Consider the following 21085-nt stretch of genomic DNA (forward strand, 5'->3'; position numbering starts at 1 on the left):
TTATTTTTATATTTATTATATGTGTTTATATTTAGATATACTAATACACCCGCACACATACACAAGGCAAACCCACACGTTGCAACTCTGAGGAACACAAATATTGAAGTACTAAACATTTTAGGATGTGGCAAATTGAAACAGCTACATAAAGAACTGAAGACTGAGCATGTTTTATTGGCTACACAATGCTGAATACCTGAACAGAAAAAAAAACTGAAACCTGTGCGATCAAAGTATCATGCAAGATAAGACTCTACACTGCAAGAATGCCTAGATCCTACTTCGATGAATGTAATGTCTCAAATACCTGTTTGTAGAAACTAATTCTTAAACCTTTGCTATTCCAGGTAAAACCTTAAAATCTCCCACAAAAGCCCAAGCAACCAAGGTAACACCAGCAGCATCAAAAGACTCTCGCCTGGTGTGTTATTCCCGAGTAAGCTGCGACGCTGAATTTGCTAAAGCTCTCAAAGCCTTTTACCAGAATATGAATGTCATCAGAGGACAGTACTTAAAAATAATGCACTACAGAGCTCCGGTATATATTTTGAGGAAATTCAAAATGGAAAATTTTATTCTAAACAAGATTCTACTGACCGTTTTTCTGCAATATGACCTGAAAATTGTTCTTAGAATCACAGCTTTCTTCATTTGTCCCATTTTATTACCTCTGTAAATTCCATTTAATAATGTTAAAGTCGTCTTCAAATCTAGCAATCAACCAATGAAATACCTCAAAACCTTTGCCTCTCACTTAAGCTATATTTCAGGCTGTGAATGCCAGATGCAGGTTGTTTACCATGTTGCAGTTAATCAGATCTAGTTAATAGCCACTGTTATTCAGATAGGATGTGTCCCATCTGCTGCTGCCAGCTATTTTGTGCTAGGTATTTTTATATTATTTGCTTGAATGTTATATGACTTGCACTATTTGTTCTTGTTTACATAAATTAATGCATTGCACAAAGTGATAACATATTTTATTTCCAGGAAGAAGACAACATTCAACTACTTCGCCTTTTTGCAGAGAAGCAATCAGACATGTTAAAGGATTTTGGAGAACAACTTGAGTCAAGCATAAATAAATTGAAAAACGATGTTGCCTTAATAGTTAAAAAGAAACGAGAAAGGCTAGGTTACAGTAAGCCATGAAGTCACACTGCAGTATCCCGTCACTAAATAAATTGTAATGCTATAGCATACTAGTTGTAGTAATTCTTAAGCTTATATTTATACATATTTTCATAAATTAGGGTGTGACACCTGCAAGAGCAGAACAACCTGAATGTGCATGTATCAGAAAATGCTGGCTACTACACATTAATAATAAATGGTCAAGAAAACAGAAACAAGATACAGATAGGAAGAGGAACACGACAAGGGTGTCCCCTCTCTCCGTTACTCTTCATTACAATAATGGAAACATTAGTAAGAGCTATAAACGACAATAAGAATTTGGAGATGCTAAAATCAGAAAGTTAAATTACAAATTAAGGGTCTACGCAGACGACGTAGTATGTATTATTGAAAACCAAAGGACAGCACAGAGAGATGGATAGACAAAATAGAAGCATTTGGGAAATTGGCTGGCTTCAAACTGAACAAACAAAAAACAAAAATTCTAACAAAGAATATAGATGGAATCACTAAAAAATCTATACAACAAAAAACTGGAATAAAAATTGAAAATAAAATATTTAGGTGTACTTCTAACACAGAGTAATGCACAATTACTAAAAAATAACTATGAGCAATTATGGCTGAAAATCAGAAAAGATTTGGAGAAATGGAAACACCAAAAAATCTCAATATTAGGTCGGATCGCCATCATTAAAATGTCAATTTTACCGCGTTTACTCTTCTTATTCCAGACAATACCAATAATCAGAAATAACTATCTTTTCAAAAAATGGAATGGAGAATTATCAAAATTGATATGGCAAAACAAAAAATCAATAGTTAAGATGAAAATACTAATGGATGATAAAAAAAGGAGGTCTAGGACTAACTGACCTAAAAATATACTATGAGGCTTGTAATCTGGCTTGGGTCAAAGAATGGGCTACATTGAAAAACAGGAAATTATTGGAACTTGAAGGACATGACTTACGTTCAGGCTGGCATAATTATTTGTGGTATGAAAAGAGGAAGACAGAGAAAAATTTTGGTAATCATTACATCCGGGCATCTTTAATTAGAGTATGGGAAAAGTACAAAATCAGATTTTATACGAAAACCCCACAATGGATCTCGCCAATTGAAGCCAAACACAAGAGGGAACTAGCAATAGAGAACTGGCTTACTTATAATCATATATTGAAGAAATCAGATAACCAAGACCCAGGAGGAGCTTAAAGAAGAATACAGAACGATAACGTGGTTTCAATATTATCAAATAAGTCAATGTTACAAAGAAGATGTAAAGATAGGATTCGCACAAAGTCAAGGCCCCTGGGATATCATAATGCAAAAAGGGGAAAAGTCATAAAAATATATCAGATTCTATTACAATGGTCCATGGAAGAGGAACAAATTAAAAATTGTCAGAATGGGCTAGGGATATTGGGCACAGTATATATATATATATTAATAAATGGGAGGAAATATGGAATAAAAAATTAAAATTTACCACAGCTACTGAAATCCAAGAACACTGGTATAAATTATTCTACAGATGGTATTACACCCCAACAAAACTGGCTAAATTCAACAAAGACACCTCCAATAAATGTTGGAAGTGCAACAAAGAAATAGGCACCTTTATCCATCAATGGTGGAAATGCACAAGAATTAACAAGTACTGGAACAACATACACAATGCGACACAAAAAATTATCGGGAAAAATCTCCCCTTACTGCCAGAAACATACCTGCTCGGAATATCTAAAACAAAGTTGAACAAAAATCAAGACAAATTACTCTTCTTAATAGGGACTGCAGCAAGACCCGTTCTGTCAAGAGTTTGGAAACAAAAAAATGTTCCCACTATAGAAGATTGGATCTTAAAGCTTTTTGATATAATCCAAATGGACAGCCTAACACAAAAGTTACAAGATAAAAAGGAAACAGACTGGTCAGGTTTTAAAGACTTTATTCGAAAAGAAGGATACACATTAATAATAGACATATCCAACGTTTGAAATACCTCTATGACATTAAGATGGCAAGACTGGAAAAGACTACCGAAAAAGAAAATTACGACGGTAGATCCCAAGACGACAATGGGAAGTCATATTTTTTTCTTATTTTTATTTATTTTTATTTATTTATTGTTTTTTTATTATTATTATTTTGTTGAACTATCTCTCTTACTTATTCAATCCTTGGTTGTACTTTTAACCTCTCTAATCTTTCACTAATGTTTTCCTCGCTTTCACTGTATACATTTGCGATGGAGCTAATGACTTCTCCACACATTACTTATATATTACAATAAAAATCACTATTAAAAAAAAGAAAGAAAAGAAAATGCTGGCTACTACTTACTGCAGACATTCAATATGTTCCTTTAAAAATGTGCTTTTTGTTTCCAGACTCATAGTGAACTCAGGATCCAAAATCTCTGTCCTTCACATAACAGTCCCATGAATGCTGACTGATACACACCTTCTCTCAGTCCCACCTCCATCTCAAGCTCAATTGAAGGGAACGATGGCTGCCCCTGGACCCTGGAACTCCCTGCTCAGGGAAGCCAGGATGGCCTCCGGCTTGCTGTCCTTCTGATGGCAGGCTAAAACATTCTTATTCAAATAGGCGTTTAAAGGAGGTCTTTAAGAGTAGTCCAGGGGATGGGGGAATATGAGTTTTAAAGGCCATTTTAGTGTATTTATTGTATTTTTATTTTGTTTTTACCACATTGTTACTATTTAATCTCCTTTTAACTTTTGTATTGCACCTTTTAAACTTGTCTAGTGTAGTGTTAGCTGCCTTGAGTCCCCAGGGGAGAAAGGCGGGATATAAATAAAGACAATACTACTACTACTACAAATAATAATAATAATACGTAATAAACATAAATTGCTTAATTACTTAATATATGTATCATTATTAATTGGAACATTAGTACAGGGCTTCTTAAACCTTTTCAATGTGTGACTTCTTTGCCCAGGACATTTTTATGTGATCCTGAGGGGTATATAAGTACGTATATAAATTAGGTATACAGATCAATTGTTTTTTAAATACATGAAATAGGTATACAAATCAAACTTTTTTTTTCATACTGGTTAAATCTGTAGATATTGAGAGCCAATTAGAATCATAGAATCATAGAATAGTAGAGTTGGAAGAGACCACATGGGCCATCCAGTCCAACCCCCTGCTAAGAAGCAGGAAATCGCATTCAAAGCACCCCCAACAGATGGCCATCCAGCCTCTGCTTAAAAGCCTCCAAAGAAGGAGTCTCCACCACGGCCCCGGGGAGAGAGTTCCACTGTCGAACAGCCCTCACAGTGAGGAAGTTCTTCCTGATGTTCAAGTGGAATCTCCTTTCCTGTAGTTTGAAGCCATTGTTCCGTGTCCTAGTCTGCAGGGCAGCAGAAAACAAGCTTGCTCCCTCCTCCCTTTGACTTCCCTTCACGTATTTGTACATGGCTATCATGTCTCCTCTCAGCCTTCTCTTCTGCAGGCTAAACATGCCCAGCTCTTTAAGCCGCTCCTCATAGGGCTTGTTCTCCAGACCCTTAATCATTTTAGTCGCCCTCCTCTGGACGCTTTCCAGCTTGTCAACATCTCCCTTCAACTGTGGTGCCCAAAATTGGACACAGTATTCCAGGTGTGGTCTGACCAAGGCAGAATAGAGGGGGAGCATGTCTTCCCTGGATCTAGACGCTATTCCCCTATTGATGCAGGCCAGAATCCCATTGGCTTTTTTAGCAGCCGCATCACATTGTTGGCTCATGTTTAACTTGTTGTCCACAAGGACTCCAAGGTCTTTTTTGCACACACTGCTGTCAAGCCAGGCGTCCCCCATTCTGTATCTTTGATTTCCATTTTTTCTGCCGAAGTGAAGTATCTTGCATTTGTCCCTGTTGAACTTCATTTTGTTAGTTTCGGCCCATCTCTCTAGTCTGTCAAGATCGTTTTGAATTCTGCTCCTGTCTTCTGGAGTGTTGGCTATCCCTCCCAGTTTTGTGTCGTCTGCAAACTTGATGATCGTGCCTTCTAACCCTTCGTCTAAGTCGTTAATAAAGATGTTGAACAGAACCGGGCCCAGGACGGAGCCCTGCGGCACTCCACTTGTCACTTCTTTCCATGATGAAGACGACGCATTGGTGAGCACCCTTTGGGTACGTTCGCTTAGCCAATTACAGATCCACCTAACCGTAGTTTTGTCTAGCCCACATTTTACTAGTTTGTTTGCCAGAAGGTCGTGGGGGACTTTGTCGAAGGCCTTACTGAAATCCAGGTACGGCCTTCGACAAAGTCCCCCACGACCTTCTGGCAAACAAACTAGTAAAATGTGGGCTAGACAAAACTACGGTTACAATTGCACAACAGCAATAATAATTAGGGCATTCCTAATTTCCAAGTACATAAAAATCAAACCCTTTAAGTAAAATACAGTGGCCTTCAGTATCCAGAACCTACAGTGGATATCAAGACCCATGGGCACTCAAATCCCATGATATACAAGCATGTGGTAAAATGATATCCCTTGCATAAAATGGCAAAGTTAAGGTTTGAGAGAGATAAAGATAGATGTTCAAGTTGTTGAATCTGTGGATACAGAGGGCCGGACTCTGTAGAAAGCTTAAAGTAAAAAAAAATAAAAAATCAAAAATCAGATTTCCTTCTTTTAAGAGGGCGCCGGTAGGGTGAAGAAAGGACAGTAAATACCTGGAGAAGCTGGGAGGGTTGAATCCTCTTCCGCCATTATATACCTCTTTTGTCTTTCCATATCCCTCTCCTCCTCTGTTGCTTGACTGCTTTATTTTGTCCTCCTCCACATGGCTTGAACTAATGCAGGAATCAGAAAACTTCATCCCTCCAGGTGTTTTTGACTTCAACCCCACAATTCCTAACAGCTGATAAGCTGTTTGGAATGGTGAGAGTTGAAATCCAAAACATCTGAAGTGCTGAAGTTTGCCCATGCCTGAGAGAAGGGGAGCCTATTTGGGGTCGGGACCCACAGTTTAAGAAGCTATGCTTTAGTACAATGATCTCCATGAATCACACAAAAGCCAAGGGAATTTGTAACCTCCTTTTATTATATTGAACAACAATGGTAAGTAAACAGCAACTACATTTTTCTCTTACTCTTCAGTACTTTATTTTCCCTGATGAGATCATCTCCATTGAAAAGGGAGTATCAGATACTCCTTTGTCATAGGCATTCATACTAAAAAGCTAGTGTTTAAAAATACTTCTCCCTATTTTACATTTAGTGTAGGGAAAACATTAAGTCAGTTGAGCTGATTGTGCCAAACCCCAAGAAACTTCAATTAAGCACAATTAATTTGTCCCTTTAGCACAGGTTTAGAACTTATTTGACTAAACCTGAATTTGACTGTGTGGTCAATAGGACTTAATCCAAGTAAAAGTTGGCTGCAGTCTTATTTATCAGTAAGAGAGAGGCCCCCTTGTCTCTAAAGGAACAGTGGTTAAAAGGGATCTTGGGTAATAATATTCTGCTAACAATAGCTAGACAGAGTTCTGCCTGTGGGATTACATACTCCAAAAGTTTAATGAAAACTAAAGGAATGCTTCAAGAGAGCTTACTGCTATGTATTTACTCACCTTAAAAACTGTCCTCTCCTATCTACAGATATTTGGTCAGTTAAGGCACAGATTTAACAGTATAATCACCAACAGATTACCGAATACCAACAAATATAAGTGCTATATTTATAGAACTACATTAAAAAGCTGAAATGATTATAGATTCCCATAGTGAGAACTCACTTTCAATTGGGAATGGTGTTGGATGAGTTTCTTAATTTCAAGCTCTCCTAAACTAGCAATATGTTTCTACCACTATTCATTATTGCAGTAATTTTTCAACAGGTTAATGTCTGTGGTGGTAACATATTCAGTATGTCCAGTTAAAATATCCAGTAATTTCAAACAATATTATGGAATATGTCATTAGAATGCAAATATTTTATTAAACCTAGCAACCCTTTAAAATTCCTGTTATTTTTGATCTACAAGTAACTACACAAAGGTTTTCTGGTCATGCCGTCTCTTCAGAAATTTTTTCAGACTTCGGGCTTGCTAATAACAGAGAACTCAACCCCATGCTTGTTGAGCCTGTCAATCAGTTTTGTTTTGGAGAATGCAGCCCCAGGAGTATAGACACCTCCTCTGTAAAATAATCACAAATTGATTTATTAGCATTCCAGAGATGTAAGCAGCAGTACATTTTTGTCTATGACCAATTTTCTCTTGGGTGAAACACAACAGAACAATAGCAAATCTGTTTTTAAATGAATTCAAGAACAGCAGTAGAGGCTTAATTATGGTATATAACTGAAAAGAATGCCAGTATATTTAGAAATTAGAGCCTCTGAATTCCATGGGAATGTCAGAAAAAAAGACGGCAAACTGAAAAACAAACTGAACTTGATAAGAAAACTCTAGTATAAACTTGAAGAACCAGTTAAATCTGAGAGTTTAATTTCTCTGCCAAATACTTTGTTTGAACTAGTAATATGTCTTCTGAGAAGCAGTCAGAAAGAACAGTTCCAATTACTAAATGTAATCTGATGTGTGTTCTAGGGAAGGACCTACAGAGTGCTCCATAACATCAGCTCAGAACATATGTTCAATGTAAATCTATTAAGTGGGAGAGAGGGAAGAGGTGCAACAGTACAGACCTGTTTTGAATGCAAAGCCTCACAAATGTTAAATCACACAGACAATTATCATTGATAGGATGGTATATTTCTAGTCTTCTCTTAACTTTACGGGAAATTAGTTTAATTGTACATTTTCTTAGGAGCTAATTTTCATGCTGTGAAAGAATAGTCCTGATCTGTAGGTTAACCTCCCACCCCACCCAATAATAAGAGATTTCACAAAAAGAAATTAAGACTTACTTTTTAGGAAGAGAACTCTTGTCCTTCAAAAGTGTCATGCCAGCCTGGACCATTGCGATAGGTGTAGCAACATAGCCAGGCTCTGCAAAAGACAAGTGAAGCAAACAAAAAAACAGTCATCAAACTCTTAATACATCCATCACTTCTGTTATAAACATGACTGGAAGATGAAACAAGAAGCCATGAAACATTGTTTAAATATTTGAAAAGATGTCATTAGGAAGAGGGAGCAGGTTTTCTGCTGCCCTGGAGAATAGGACTTGGAGCAATGGGTTCAAATGACAGGAAAGGAGATTCCACCTGAACATTAGGAAGCACTTTCTGACCATGAGAGCTGTTCAGCAGTGGAACTCTCTCCTTCGGAATGTGGTGGAAGCTCCCTTTTTTGAGACTTTTAAGCAGGCTGGATGAACATCTGTCGGGGGTACTTTGTGCTTTTCCTGCATGGCAGAATGGGATGCAACTCTAGATTCTATAATCTTCAGTTACCCCTTGTTCCTATTAACATCATGACTGCATGGAAGAAACTAGTTTCTGCCTGAATCCTGTACAAGTGATTTCTTTGTTTTAATTCCTATAATCCAGCTCCAATCCGAACGTTTCCATGTCCTGTCTGACCTTGTAGTAATTATTCTCCATTTGTTCCTTTTCTTCAGGCGAGCCTAACCTCACCAAAAACATCTCACTCCATGAATGAGTTTCCCTTTCTGGATTGTCACATACTAATTTTCAGGTATTATCTTCCTGCTAAACACACTGAAAGCAGTTTAAACTTTACAGTAACAGCACAAATGTAAGTATTAATGAATGAAGGTATCTCCCAATAAAAATTCTCCCAGCACAAATAAAATTTTCCTTCAGTCTGTACATTTCCAACATCATGGTAACTTAAAGCTTCAATTGAGCACTTAGAATAGTAATTTAGGCATCCAAAGAAAAGGAGCAGTTAAGGGAATGCAAACATAACAAATGTGAACATCTCTAAGTATGAATAAGTTTTAATGTCTCACACTGTGCAAAGCTAGAAATTTGGGGAATGAAAGAAATTTCATTAGAAGAGGTAGAATCCTAATCTGGGAATTTAATGTCCACATTTAACCCCTACATGACCTCAAGGCTATAGCTTAACCTGAGACATGATACATGGAAAGCCTAGAGAGTCACCTGACTCTTGTGAAAGGAGACAGGAAAGCTTCACTTCAACAACAGAGTTTTGTTTATATCGATTTTGATTATAAGCAACATCTGTATTTCAATCTTTTTTCTCCTGTTTTTGGTTATTGCTCCCACCAAAAGTTAGCTGGTGGTGTACTTTGATTAGAGATCTCAATTGTGCAAAAATGTGCATTTTTCTAAAACGCTTCGGGGAATTTTAGCATGAGATATAGAGAATTAGCAAAAGGTTGATATGATACAGGCTAAATTTGGACGATCCTTTAATTTGTGGTTTGGAAGACAAAACCCTTTTTCCTATAAATTTAATGTAATTATCTTGGGCGGAAACTGATGAGAAAACTGCTTGTGATATGCAGTCAACCCTCCAGACTTGTAGGATTCACTTTTATAGATCCAATAATTCAGGGATTTGATTAATACGTTCTCTCTATGAAACTCTAGGTCAACTCTTGCCATAGATTTGAGCTGCAGGATCTAGATATTTTTAGAGAGAACAGTTCTCTAAGCATCTTTAGGTCTTCCAGCATGGTTCTATGGTCAACTTACAACAGAGACTGAAAACAGAGTAGTTCTAGAACAGCTAGATTCCTAAAGTGCTATTCACTCGGGTTTTAAAAAATCAGTGTTTTTTTATTTGTAAATTTCCCACTTTTGTATGTGTTCTGCACCTTGAACACGGAGGGCTAGCTGAACTGAGCAAGACATAAATAGTTTCAAAACTGGAATTATTTTATAATGATGATCCTAATTGGAGTGAAATTTTCACCTCAATTTTCCTGCAGTGGGAAAAATGTTTTAATGAAATGCTGCCCCTCTCTCTTGTGATCTCATGGACAGGTTATGAATTCCTGTTAACACATTTTAAAAGTGCATTTGCCTTCTAAGTCTAATGTCTAAGAGAAGCAGCTGATTACCAAATGAGATTATCACCTTGGTGTCTGCTTTTACCAGACTTACATTTTATATGTTAAGTATTAAAGTATGCATAATTAAATCTGTTAGTATGGTTGGTCTACCTGGCCCCTTCACTTGAGTGCATATTTTAACATCCGGTTTGCCTTGATGTGGATCTTTACCAGTGCTGTATCCCTCGCCAAAAAATGTCATTACAAAAGATACCTTTTCCATCTGTAGTTAAAAAAAGATAAAACAAAACAGCATTAGTTCTCTCAACAACAGAACCATTTACATAAGGTCATAGCCCAATTTATGTACAGTATGTGGAAAAGGACACGTATGAAAAATAATCCTTTCATTAAAAAAAAAAAGCAAGCCCTAAATCACCCCTATTTTTCTGATATAGCAGCTTAGGTTTAACATGATTCAAACATTTGTAGGAACACAGTGGGACTTCTAAGTCAAGGAATAATGATTAATGTTGTTTCTCATACACTGAAAACTGAACAGGAAGGAGGACAGTATAGAAATATTTTAAGGACATCTTCCAGCACCAAAATGAGGTAGCAAAAATGAAGTCAAATTTGCCACATAACACAGTAAAGGTTGGAATCTTACATTTTTGTCTTCAACAATGTCCTTAAGCATCTAAATATTGGGTTGCTTTCACTTAAACTTTAAAAGGTTATTTATTGCTAGTCCTTTCACTGGTTCTTTTTCAAACCAACTCTGTAGAAACATTTCTCAGTAAGGAACTACATAAACTGGTCAAGTCAAAGCTGTGGGCAACAAATTTTTTTCTAGCCATAATGTGTAAAACAATTGTACATTTGCAGACATACAATGTTAGCGCAGACCTCTCATGTGGATCCATATTGCATCAAGTATAATGTTCTTCATTGATTATTCAGAAGCATAAGGAATGAATACAACCTGTATACAACTAATGGTATCTTAACTCTGTTGTGCCTGCCTCGAGCTGTGAAGAGAGGCGGGTAACAAATACAAAATTGTTGTTGTTATATATGTTATGTTGTTATATTGGACCAATACAAGGGAAGTCCTTTGACTTTAACTTGTGGGAAGCCCTGTGATATCAAAATATTATCATCAAATAACAATGAAAGCAGTGATTACCTGTTTTTCTGTTGGTCCGTCTTTTGTAAAATATCCTCCAGAAAAAAATTCAGGATACTGAAATAAGAACATCCCCATTAATTACAAAAAAGAAATATCAAGACTATCAAAATTCAGAAATGTTCCAACCAAACCTACTTTTATTAAAAGTTTTCTCCCACAGTTGAACTTCACAAGCATTAAAAATAGAAGGCCAGCGAACATCAGTTTAAGGACAGATCCAATACCGCCAACGGTGGCGTAAGCAGCATATTGTACCTGAATAGATGGAAGAGTTCATATCAGAAATCACAATTTAGTGTTTATTATATTTCAAAGACATTCTTGGATTTTCAAAAATGTTCCCAAGTGTACCAAAATATATCAACATATTTAAAATGGGAACAGTGACATCAGTAAATCAATGGTTTGTGACTTAGTGAGAGCCTTATCTAAAAGTGCTCTCTGAAGTTGACAGTGAATGCCAGAGTGAGAATTGATACACGAAAACACCACTTCATTTGCTCTCCAAACAAACTACTTGGAAGGTCTCAAGAAACAAAGGAAGTTGCTAAGGGAGAAGACATACCCATAGACTATAAGATCCTAAGTTAATATGGACTTTGTACACTAACATAAAATCCTTACTCAGGCCTTATTTTAAAGATTCACTCACGGGATTAAGAGAGTGATCATTTACTGAGAAATAAGCCCCTCTTAAATGATCCGGGCACCGCCGGGTCCCCAAGCTAGTTTTAGATAAAGGATATTCAACTAGAATCACTGCACCACTGTGCTAGGAAGTGATATGGGATAATAATTCTTTAAAAAATAAAGAAGTATGCTGTAACTCATGACATAAAGAATGCTCAATATGCAAATAAAAATTTGTTATAGCACATTTAAGCTTGAGAAATTAAACATGTGATGACACTGCTGATGGAGTAATGCTGACAACCATGGAGATGTATGATGCATTTGGGTTTGTTCACTGAATAAAACGATACCAATATTCCCACAAATGACAGATCATTTTAGAAGAAAAACTTCCTTGAGTAATGTCTAATAAAGTCCTATGCATTTGGCTTGAATGTCACTTTCTCCTAAAGAAAGGCACATAGAATTGCGGTCTAAATCACACAATCTGATTTCATTGAAAACAGGAATGGCATAGTATGGCCACAAGCACGCCAAGGCTGAAGCCTTTGACTAGCACAGGCATTTTCCTCTTAAGTATCTGGTGATACTTCTGGCTTTTTGTAATTTTTACTTGAAAAAAAACCATAATGGTAGCAGTAACTCTTAGTGCCTCCTTCCCATGATGTAGGAAAACAGAAGGAGCCAGAACTTCTTTTAGATTACCAGGACAGACTATGCTTCTTCCCTTTTGGGCTGCTCAGAGAGGACCACCCTTTGCCCAGGTTGCCTCCTGTGTCATCTGTTGCGGCTGCAACAGGCACCATTATCTCCTCAGCTAGTGAGGACCCGTTTTCAGGCTCTCATTCCAGGTCCCAGCTCTGTTGGTGCTGCTCTCCTCCAGCTTCCAGACTGGCAGTGATGCTGTAGAGCTGCTCCAGTGCTGCTGCTACCAACACTCAGGCCTCCTTGGCCACCTGAGGACCAGAAGAGAGGAGCATGCTGCTGTCTAAAGAGGAACTGGAAAAGCAGTGTGAATACAAGGCACCATCAGACAAGGTGGGTATAGCAGCACCTGCAGAAGCAGCAATGGACGAGACAGGAGGCAGGTGTGATTATCTATTTACTTACTCACCAATAAACCTTTTTCCCACTCTGAGCAGCCCATATTGCATTCATACCAAGCTTTTTTGAATTCCAGGGCAGGACACTGGCGGTGACAGCCATGAGCAGCACACCCACATAGTCAGAACTAGTGATTTTTTATTTCCACAGAGTGACCCACAAACCTTGCCACAGGTCACACCAAAATTTAGTATATATGGTAATTTAAAAGAATTAACATGGTAGTGGCAGCCTTGTTTATTAAAAAATCACTTAGATATTTAAAAATCATTTAAGAAAGGTAAGAGTGTGTGTATTCTCCTTGTCACAATAGAATAACATCTTTTTTTAATGCCCAAATAAACTTACAGGAGTTTCCTCTTCTTGTGTATGCATATATTGCTGAGTCCGTTTTACCACAGTGAAATCTGATCCCATGAATATAATGGAATACTGCTGAAGTTCGTTACAAAAAAACACTGCACCTCTGCAAGAAATACAACCAAGAAAAGTAAAAGTCAGCAAAATGTATTTGAAGCAAGGCACATGTTAAGGACAAAGGAATCTTTTAAAGAAAAGAATCTTTATAGGCATACATTCCAGCAACATGTTTCCTTTCAGAAAAAGCCTTGAAAACTGTTATTACATATTTAAGGCATCTACAAATGCTCTAAATTTCTATTCAGACTGAAAATCATTCTGTAGTATGCAAATGTTGGAAAATAAAAGGGCCCTGAAATAGTATGTGGCGTTTGTAGTCCTCTAGATATTGTATCTGACAGCATTCCCCATCATTTCCCACAACTGACTACGCTGGCAGGACTGAAGTGTGTTGCCACACAGCAACATCTGAATTGCCACCATTTGGGGCTCCAAAATATCTTTATACCTCCTCTGAAGTTTTGCTCCAATCACTGGAATGGGTTTATGTCCTATTTGGCGCCGAATTTTTTTCAAATTTTCTTGATCAGCAAGGCCATATATTGCGGATTTCCAGGTACCATCATGAAGAGAGACACCCTGTCAAAGCATCATGTTAATTCATACTATTAATATGTTCTTAATAATGTCAACAGAAGTATAGGACTAACTATCATAGTTGAAAATAAGCTTACTACAATTAGACATGCTAAATATGAGTTATAAAACAGCTGAAAGCTATGTTCCTATTTCTGGACTCGGCCATATACTCACTTCATTTCCCCCTGCTCAACAACAACAAGGGATTTGTTTTTCTAGAACTATTCACTTGATGTGAGTGATATTTTAACTCTTCTGCAACCTTTTGAATAGGCAGAAGTGAACATGTTTTTGCTGCAGGATAGATCTTCCTAGACTGATATTACTGTTGCATTTGTTTTTTTTCTGTTTCAAAATATTTTTACCATTTTGATAAATATCAGCACTGTTTATTCATGCAATTATTTTATAAACATTACAAATTTGGCACATACAATCAGAAGAGCTACTTCAAGCATATGCTAAGGTGTTTTTTTGGCACCCCAACAGCAATTCAAGAAAATGCACAATGATCTGCCGAATGACAGATTCACAGATTGCCACAAGAGCCCATTATTATCTTTAAAAAGGTCTCAAACAACCTGTCTGTATTTATTGATTTCATTGTTTATGATTGTATTGGGGGTAGGAATTGTGTAGCTCTCCAGCTATTTTAACAATCCAATTCCCATAAGCCTGCGTAGGCAATGGGGAGGAGTGTTAGAAGCCACACAATTCATTCCTCTGGTATATGGAATAAGTGCTTAGCAAAGTAGATCAACTAACCTCTGGGCCAGATTTAATAGAGAAGAAACTTTCCACTGCTGTTAAGGTACCTTTAAGAAAGAGATTTCATTATCATCTACGGTTATAAGAAACTAAACGGATGTCATTCAGATAGTCATATTGCCATAGGAAGTGTTTTCACAATAAAGATATATGCTAGTAATGCAATCCTAAACTTCTACTGAGAAGTCTTCACAAATTCAATGGAATTACTTCGTTTAGGCGTGTAGAAGATTGTAGCTTTGGCTGGAATCCTTTTGATGGAACCTTGCCAGACCTGAGAGAGCTACAGCTGCCACTATAAATCCCACCCCCTAAAAAGTACCCTCCCACCCTTTGAAGTCTGTCAGTTGAGGGCCTCCAGGCTTGTCTTAGGCCCAAAATGAGACTTTTCCCCAGTCAGAAAGTGACTGTAACTTACTTTTAGTTTTGGAAGCTTTCCTCAGAAGAAAACAGTTTAGCCAACACCCACCCTCCACCCTCATGCAGCGAAACTGCCATAGCAAAGACAAGAGCCAAAGCCATTGTATTACGTTGCTGAAACACCAGATTCTTCACGCTTCTCTTTCTGAACTGTTTCCACAATTGATTAGTCAACTTGTGTAGGTGCTATGTTCCTGATTACACAGAGATTCACAAATTTATTACAACAAGCCATAAGTAGTACAATTTCCCTGAAAGCTATCAAAATAGCAATAAAGCAAAATGGTCACCTTTCAAATTATTTTTGGTATATAATACTCCCATATCTGCAGGAATAGAATCAAAACCACAGCTTCCAACAATATATATTCCTTTTTCTGCAGCTTGGTCATTATACTTCAAATACATTCCTTCCAGAAACTGAAAGAGAAATGTGAAGATACTGTATTGAAAAATAGAACCTTTTTGTCTCAATTATCAAGGCAATAATTTTTATAGTGATTATTGCTAGTACAGTACCACATTAATTAGCTCATGGCCCATCTTGAAATATTATTTTGTCAATCAAACACTAAAAGACAGCATGGCTCTATCTATTATTTTAAATAATGAGAGACAGAACATGGCCATACAGCCGGGAAAACATACAACAACCCAGAGATAATACTTACTATAAAGATTTATTCTGAGGTGGCAGGAGGGGTGATCCACTATGACTGGATTAATTCCATGGGTCACCTGATCAGTTTGGTGATATTTGGGATTATCCCAATTGTGGTGAATTACTCTTCTGTGCCATCCTAAGCACAAGTGTCCCACATTTATTTATAGAATGGTAGAAAACTCTCCCATCTCTCTCTCTCTTTCACTCACACACATACACACAACACGAGTCAATGTCTCATGCTTCTATTACTAACACTTACTCTTAGACTTTTCATAAGATGAAAGATAAAACAATTAAGCAAGCATTAAATACTTCTCCAAGTGATCATTATTTTTGTACATCTTTCTTCTACCACAAAAAGCACCCATAGAAAATCTGAATGTTGAGAGGAATAGTGGGGCTTATAATATTGAGGGTGCAGCTCTTGAGTATGGAAAACCCACTCTATATCCAGCAAAGACCATAAAGAATACCATGGTAGTATTACTAGCATTATTTATTTAAAATTTTAAATAAATAGGCATTATTCTTGTATTATGGTCAGATGGGCAGGAATAAACATTATTCTCAGACAGTTCATAACATGCTTTCATAGTTCCACATACCTGAGGTTCTCCGCTAATATCAATACAGCTTGTACCATTCTCAACACAAGCTTTCACCATAGCTTCTCCAAAAAACCTGTACTGTAAGAATGAATAAAATCCATCACTTATATTTAGAAAGTTGCTTTAAAAAATTCAGCAAATTCAGTAAATTTGCTTTAAAATATGATTATATATGGGAAGTAGTACAAGTATTTAATAATAAATAATACTGGGTTTTAACAAAATTATTAAAAAAATTAGCTGATTATGTGAATTTTAATCAATTAAGATTAATCTCAGCTTCGGTCTATTAAACAGCATTGTTGTCCCTTTAATGTACTCACTCAGAAAATCTTTTGGTTTAACCATTTTTTAAAAAAGTTTATGCTTTCAAATCTAAAACAACAAATAAACAGAAATGTTTTATCTTGGGATATCGTAATGCAAAGGCAAAAGCTTATCTGAATAAACTATGTCAAGAAAAACTTGCAGTCGGTCAGAAATTACTTGAACAAGAAGAACAATATACTATGGAAACATCATTTCTAAAGAGACTGCTGCAGCATAAAATTATTTTATCTTTTTTAACAGAGTAAAATACTTACTGGGCCTACACAGTTGAGAACAATAGCTGTTTGTTTAGCCATATTAGCAAGAGAGGCTGGATCACTGACATCACATAGAATTATGCCAACTTCTGACTTCAGTTCTGGCTTCCCTGGAAATTCAGAAATGTAATGTCACAAAAAACCCCGACACTACATAATAATTTTCCCAAACTACAGGTCCGTCATCATTATCTTAAATCATTAAAGATAAAGAAAAGCAAATCAAGACTAATTTTCAATTCTTTAATGTAATTCCTGTGTCTAGTAATTATTTACTTGGTACAAATTTCACCTCTTCCTGTTAATACAATTTTTGTACTTTTAAACCAAAATATAACATTGCAAACTTGACATACAAGGAAGCAGCAAATATTCATCAAACCTTTTTGACTTTTGCAAGACAGTTTATACTCATAGCATGAGAACTAAGACTACTATTAAATCATTAATGAGAAGGACTGAGGCTGTCCAGCAAATAAATATTGCAAGTTCAACAGCGGTAATCTAAACAAAAATAGTTAAGGTGGCTTAAATCAACTAGAAAATTTATAGAAAAATGCAGGTATGCCAGTGTCAATTTCAGGATCTTTTATCTTTTAAGCACTTAATCACCTGCTCTGATCTAGGTAGTCTTGATCTTAACTAAAACAGCAACTTCGATTTATCTCACAAGCTTGCAGTTTATAATAGTTTTTCCTTCAACAACCTATGGCAAAGCGCTGGACTAGGAACCGGGAGACCAGGGTTTGAATTCCTGCTCAGCGTGGAAACTCACTGAGTGCCCTTGGGCAAGCCACACTTTCTCAGCCTTAAAGGAAAGCAATGACAAAACACATCTGAACAAATTTTGCCCCCAAAAAAGCCATGATAGGATCACCATAAGTTTGAAATGGCTTGATGGAGCACAAGAAGACCAAAATGCCTTGGTCAAAGTAATGTCACCAAGTATCTAGTTAGGGTACAAGTTATTCATTTCCTTATCATCTATGGAAATAATCTGAGGGTTACCCATCTCATTTTATGCTGGGAAAATTCCCACTGCGACCATGGGCATATTAACTGAAACAGAAACCTAAAAAGTAAAAGCAGTCATTAAAATCAAATGTAAATCTGACCTCCCAAAAATTTGTGTTACTTCTTACTGTGGATTTTGCAAATTTCTTTCAATGCTTATGAATTCAGATACTAAAAGTCATGCTGGATCAGTCCAACTTTCTATACGACTTCATGAATTATGATCCTGCCCATTTGGAGAAGATCAGGATGAGGAGGTTAATCTAGAGCACAGGAGGCGATCGTGTGCCTAAATCACACAACTCTGAACAAACCCTGCCAAGAAAACCTCATGATAGGGTTGCCTTGGGGTCGTTGTAAGCTGGAGTCACAGAATCCTCTTCTCACATCTCCCTTCCTTTCCCCAGAAGAGAACTCTGGATATAGATGTCAATCTGCCCAAGATGTGCTGGGATCAAAGCTACATGGCCCTGGGGATAGCTTTCCAAGGCGCAAGGCAAAAGAGGAAGACTTCTGCACTGTGGGCCTGACTCGCTTCCCAGGAAACACATCCACTGGATGTCTTTGGCTGCTGATCAACCAGCACAAGCAACCCACAAGGTGCCTGCCCCCTTCTAAAGCTGAAATCTGCAGGTCCATCTACAACTTCGGCCCTCCGGGTGTTTTGGACTTCAATGCCCATAATTCCTAACAGCCTCAGACCCTTTCCTTTTTCCCCTCAGCTGCTTGAAGTTCAAAACACCCGGAGGGCTAATGTTTGCCCATGCCTGATCTACACTGAGCCATCACTGTCCAAGCAGGGAGCTTTGAAATGGTTGAACAGAAGCTCTCTGAAGTTTTTGGTGCTCTATTACAGGGAAAACCAGCTGATTCCTAATCCATCTAAAACACAGACATGTGCTTTTCACCTTAAGAACAGTCAAGCATCTCCAGTTCTGAAAACTACCTTGGAAGGAGCATTGCAGCACACCAAAATAATCAGGAGTTACCTTGGATTGTGCTCTGACTCACAAGAATAACTGTCTGACTATCAAGCAAAAGTGGGCGCTAGATAATATCATACGAAAACTGACTGACACAACTTGGGGATCACAACCAGACACAATGAAGACATCTGTCCCTGGACTTTGCTACTCCATTGCTGAATGCACATGCCCATTGTGGAACACACCTCACCACATTAAAACAGTGAATGTGGCTCTTAATGAGGCATGCCGTATTATCACAGGATGTCTATGCTCCATACCACCGAGGAAATTATATTGTTTAGGTATTGCACCACCTGATATCCGCTGGGAAGTAGCAGCCAATAATGAAAAGACCAAGGCCCATCCCCTGTTCGGATATCAGCCAGCACGCCGCCGCCACGGCAATCAAAGCGGTGTCAAATTGCATTAAATCTACATTGTAAATCAGACATGGGCAAACTTGGGCCCTTCGGGTGTTTTGGACTTCAACTCCCACAATTTGCCCATGCCTACTGTAAATGCATCCCCAGTTAATTCACTGTAGGAGGGCAAGGCCCCATCTACACTGCCATAGAATGCAGCTTGAAACTACATTATACGATCTAAGTAGAGTCCTATAATGCCACTTAACTGCATCGAACTGCATTTATATAAAACTAAGCTTGCCTGAAACTGTATTATAAGGCAGTGCAGGCGGGGCCTAAATCTAGACACAGCCAAGCCACATCGACGCTGCGGTTCCTGCCCCTTGGACCTTCAGCAGGTGTGTTGGACTTCAACCCGCAAAGGCCCGCAGGACCCACGGTTGGGAACGGCTAACGGTCCACCAAATGAAGGTTCTTCTTTTCCGAGGCGGGTCTCTCCTTCATCCTATTCCCCTAAGGGGGAATGCATCAGGGAGCGTCCCGCCCCGCTTACCCAGCTTGGCGGCCGATTTCTCCAGCACGGCCTGCAGCTTCTCCTGGCTCCTGCCGGCCACGGCCCAGCGCAGCGAGCCGCGCGCCTCCTCCTCCTCGGCGGCTGCCTTTGCCACCTCCTGGATCACGTACTGCCCGGTGAAGCCCGAGGCCCCGAAGACCACCATGTCGAAAGGCCGCCCCGTCGCCATGGCAACCCCAAGAAAGATCCGTCCGTCCGCTGAAGATGAGGCAGGTCTGAGTCCCAGGAGCAGTGCTGCGCAACGGCAATAGAACGCAGGAGGGGCCAGGGGGCGGGGCCTCACTCCGCCTCGCGCCAGTCTCAAGCGGCTCACATGATCCAAAAGCCCCTTCCCCGTCGTCGACAGGGTTCTCTCAGAGAAAGCAGTTGTTTGTGTTTCCTCAAGAGGCGCTGAGGGACTTGAGGCCTACTTGAAACTGAGGGCCCATGTTTATATTACGTTATTGTCATGCTCGGTATCCCTTCTCTGAAATGCTTGGGGCTAGAAGTGTTTTGAAATTTGGGGTCTCATCCCTATACATACTCTCACCCTACCTATTTAACTTGTATGCAGAACACATCATGCGATGTGTGAGGCTGGAGTTAAAATTTCTGGAAGAAACAATAACAACCTTAGATATGCAGATTATACTACTTTGATGGCTGAAAGTGAGGAGGAGCTGAGGAGCCTTATAACCAAGGTGAAAGAAGAAAGTGCAAATGCTGGGTTGCAGTTAAAACATCAAGAAAACCAAGATTATGGCAACCAGACTGATCAATAACTGGCAAACAGAGGGAGAAAACGTGGATACAGTGATAAAATTTGTATTTCTAGGCACAAAGATCATTACAGATGCAGACTCCAGCCACGAAATCAGAAGACATTTACTTCTTGGGAGGAGAGTAATTAACCTCGATAAAATAGAGAAGAGTAGAGACATCACACTGGCAACAAAGGTCCGCATAGTTAAAGCAATGGTATTCCCCGTAGTAACCTATGGATGCGAGAGCTGGACCATAAGGAAGGTTGAGCAAAGGAAGATAGATGCTTTTGAATTGTGGTGGTGGAGGAAAATTCTGAGAGTGCCTTGAACCGCAAGAAGATCCAAACAGTCCATTCTCCAGGAAACAATGCCCAACCACT

General features: G+C 38.3%; 2 protein-coding genes across 2 annotated transcripts in view; one reads left to right on the top strand and one right to left on the bottom strand.

The window, feature by feature from the left end:
- kif28 (Kinesin-like protein KIF28P) overlaps positions 1–1205 on the top strand; it is a 48460-nt gene extending 47255 nt beyond the window's left edge. Inside the window, exons 23-24 of the mRNA XM_062968774.1 lie at positions 351–541; positions 994–1205. Of these exons, the coding sequence (XP_062824844.1) occupies positions 351–541; positions 994–1155 (353 nt within the window). The 3' untranslated portion in view covers positions 1156–1205. The remainder of the gene's footprint in view (positions 1–350; positions 542–993) is intronic.
- Positions 1206–6191: 4986 nt separating this feature from the next.
- Positions 6192–20232, bottom strand: sccpdh (saccharopine dehydrogenase (putative)). The gene is made up of 12 exons (XM_003215941.4): positions 19942–20232; positions 17039–17151; positions 16452–16532; positions 15470–15599; positions 14757–14806; positions 13861–13991; positions 13341–13458; positions 11391–11510; positions 11253–11309; positions 10235–10346; positions 8043–8124; positions 6192–7308 (listed from the first exon to the last, which is right to left on the bottom strand). Exons 1-12 carry the CDS (start codon positions 20129–20131, stop codon positions 7203–7205), a joined length of 1290 nt encoding a protein of 429 aa, XP_003215989.1. The 5' UTR covers positions 20132–20232; the 3' UTR covers positions 6192–7202.
- Positions 20233–21085: the final 853 nt, after the last annotated feature.

Source organism: Anolis carolinensis, chromosome 1 (genome assembly GCF_035594765.1).
Source record: "Anolis carolinensis isolate JA03-04 chromosome 1, rAnoCar3.1.pri, whole genome shotgun sequence".
In the NCBI taxonomy this organism is placed as follows: domain Eukaryota; kingdom Metazoa; phylum Chordata; class Lepidosauria; order Squamata; family Dactyloidae; genus Anolis; species Anolis carolinensis.

Bases quoted from the DNA above. Each gene is read 5' to 3' on its own strand.
- sccpdh (XM_003215941.4), bottom strand. From the start codon at position 20,131: ATGGCGACGGGGCGGCCTTTCGACATGGTGGTCTTCGGGGCCTCGGGC. The intron at 15,600-16,451 runs GTATGTGGAACT...TTTCTCTTTCAG, and splicing joins ATATTAGCGGAGAACCTCAG to TTTCTGGAAGGAATGTATTT. The intron at 10,347-11,252 runs GTAATCACTGCT...TTTTAACTACAG, and splicing joins ACGGACCAACAGAAAAACAG to ATGGAAAAGGTATCTTTTGT.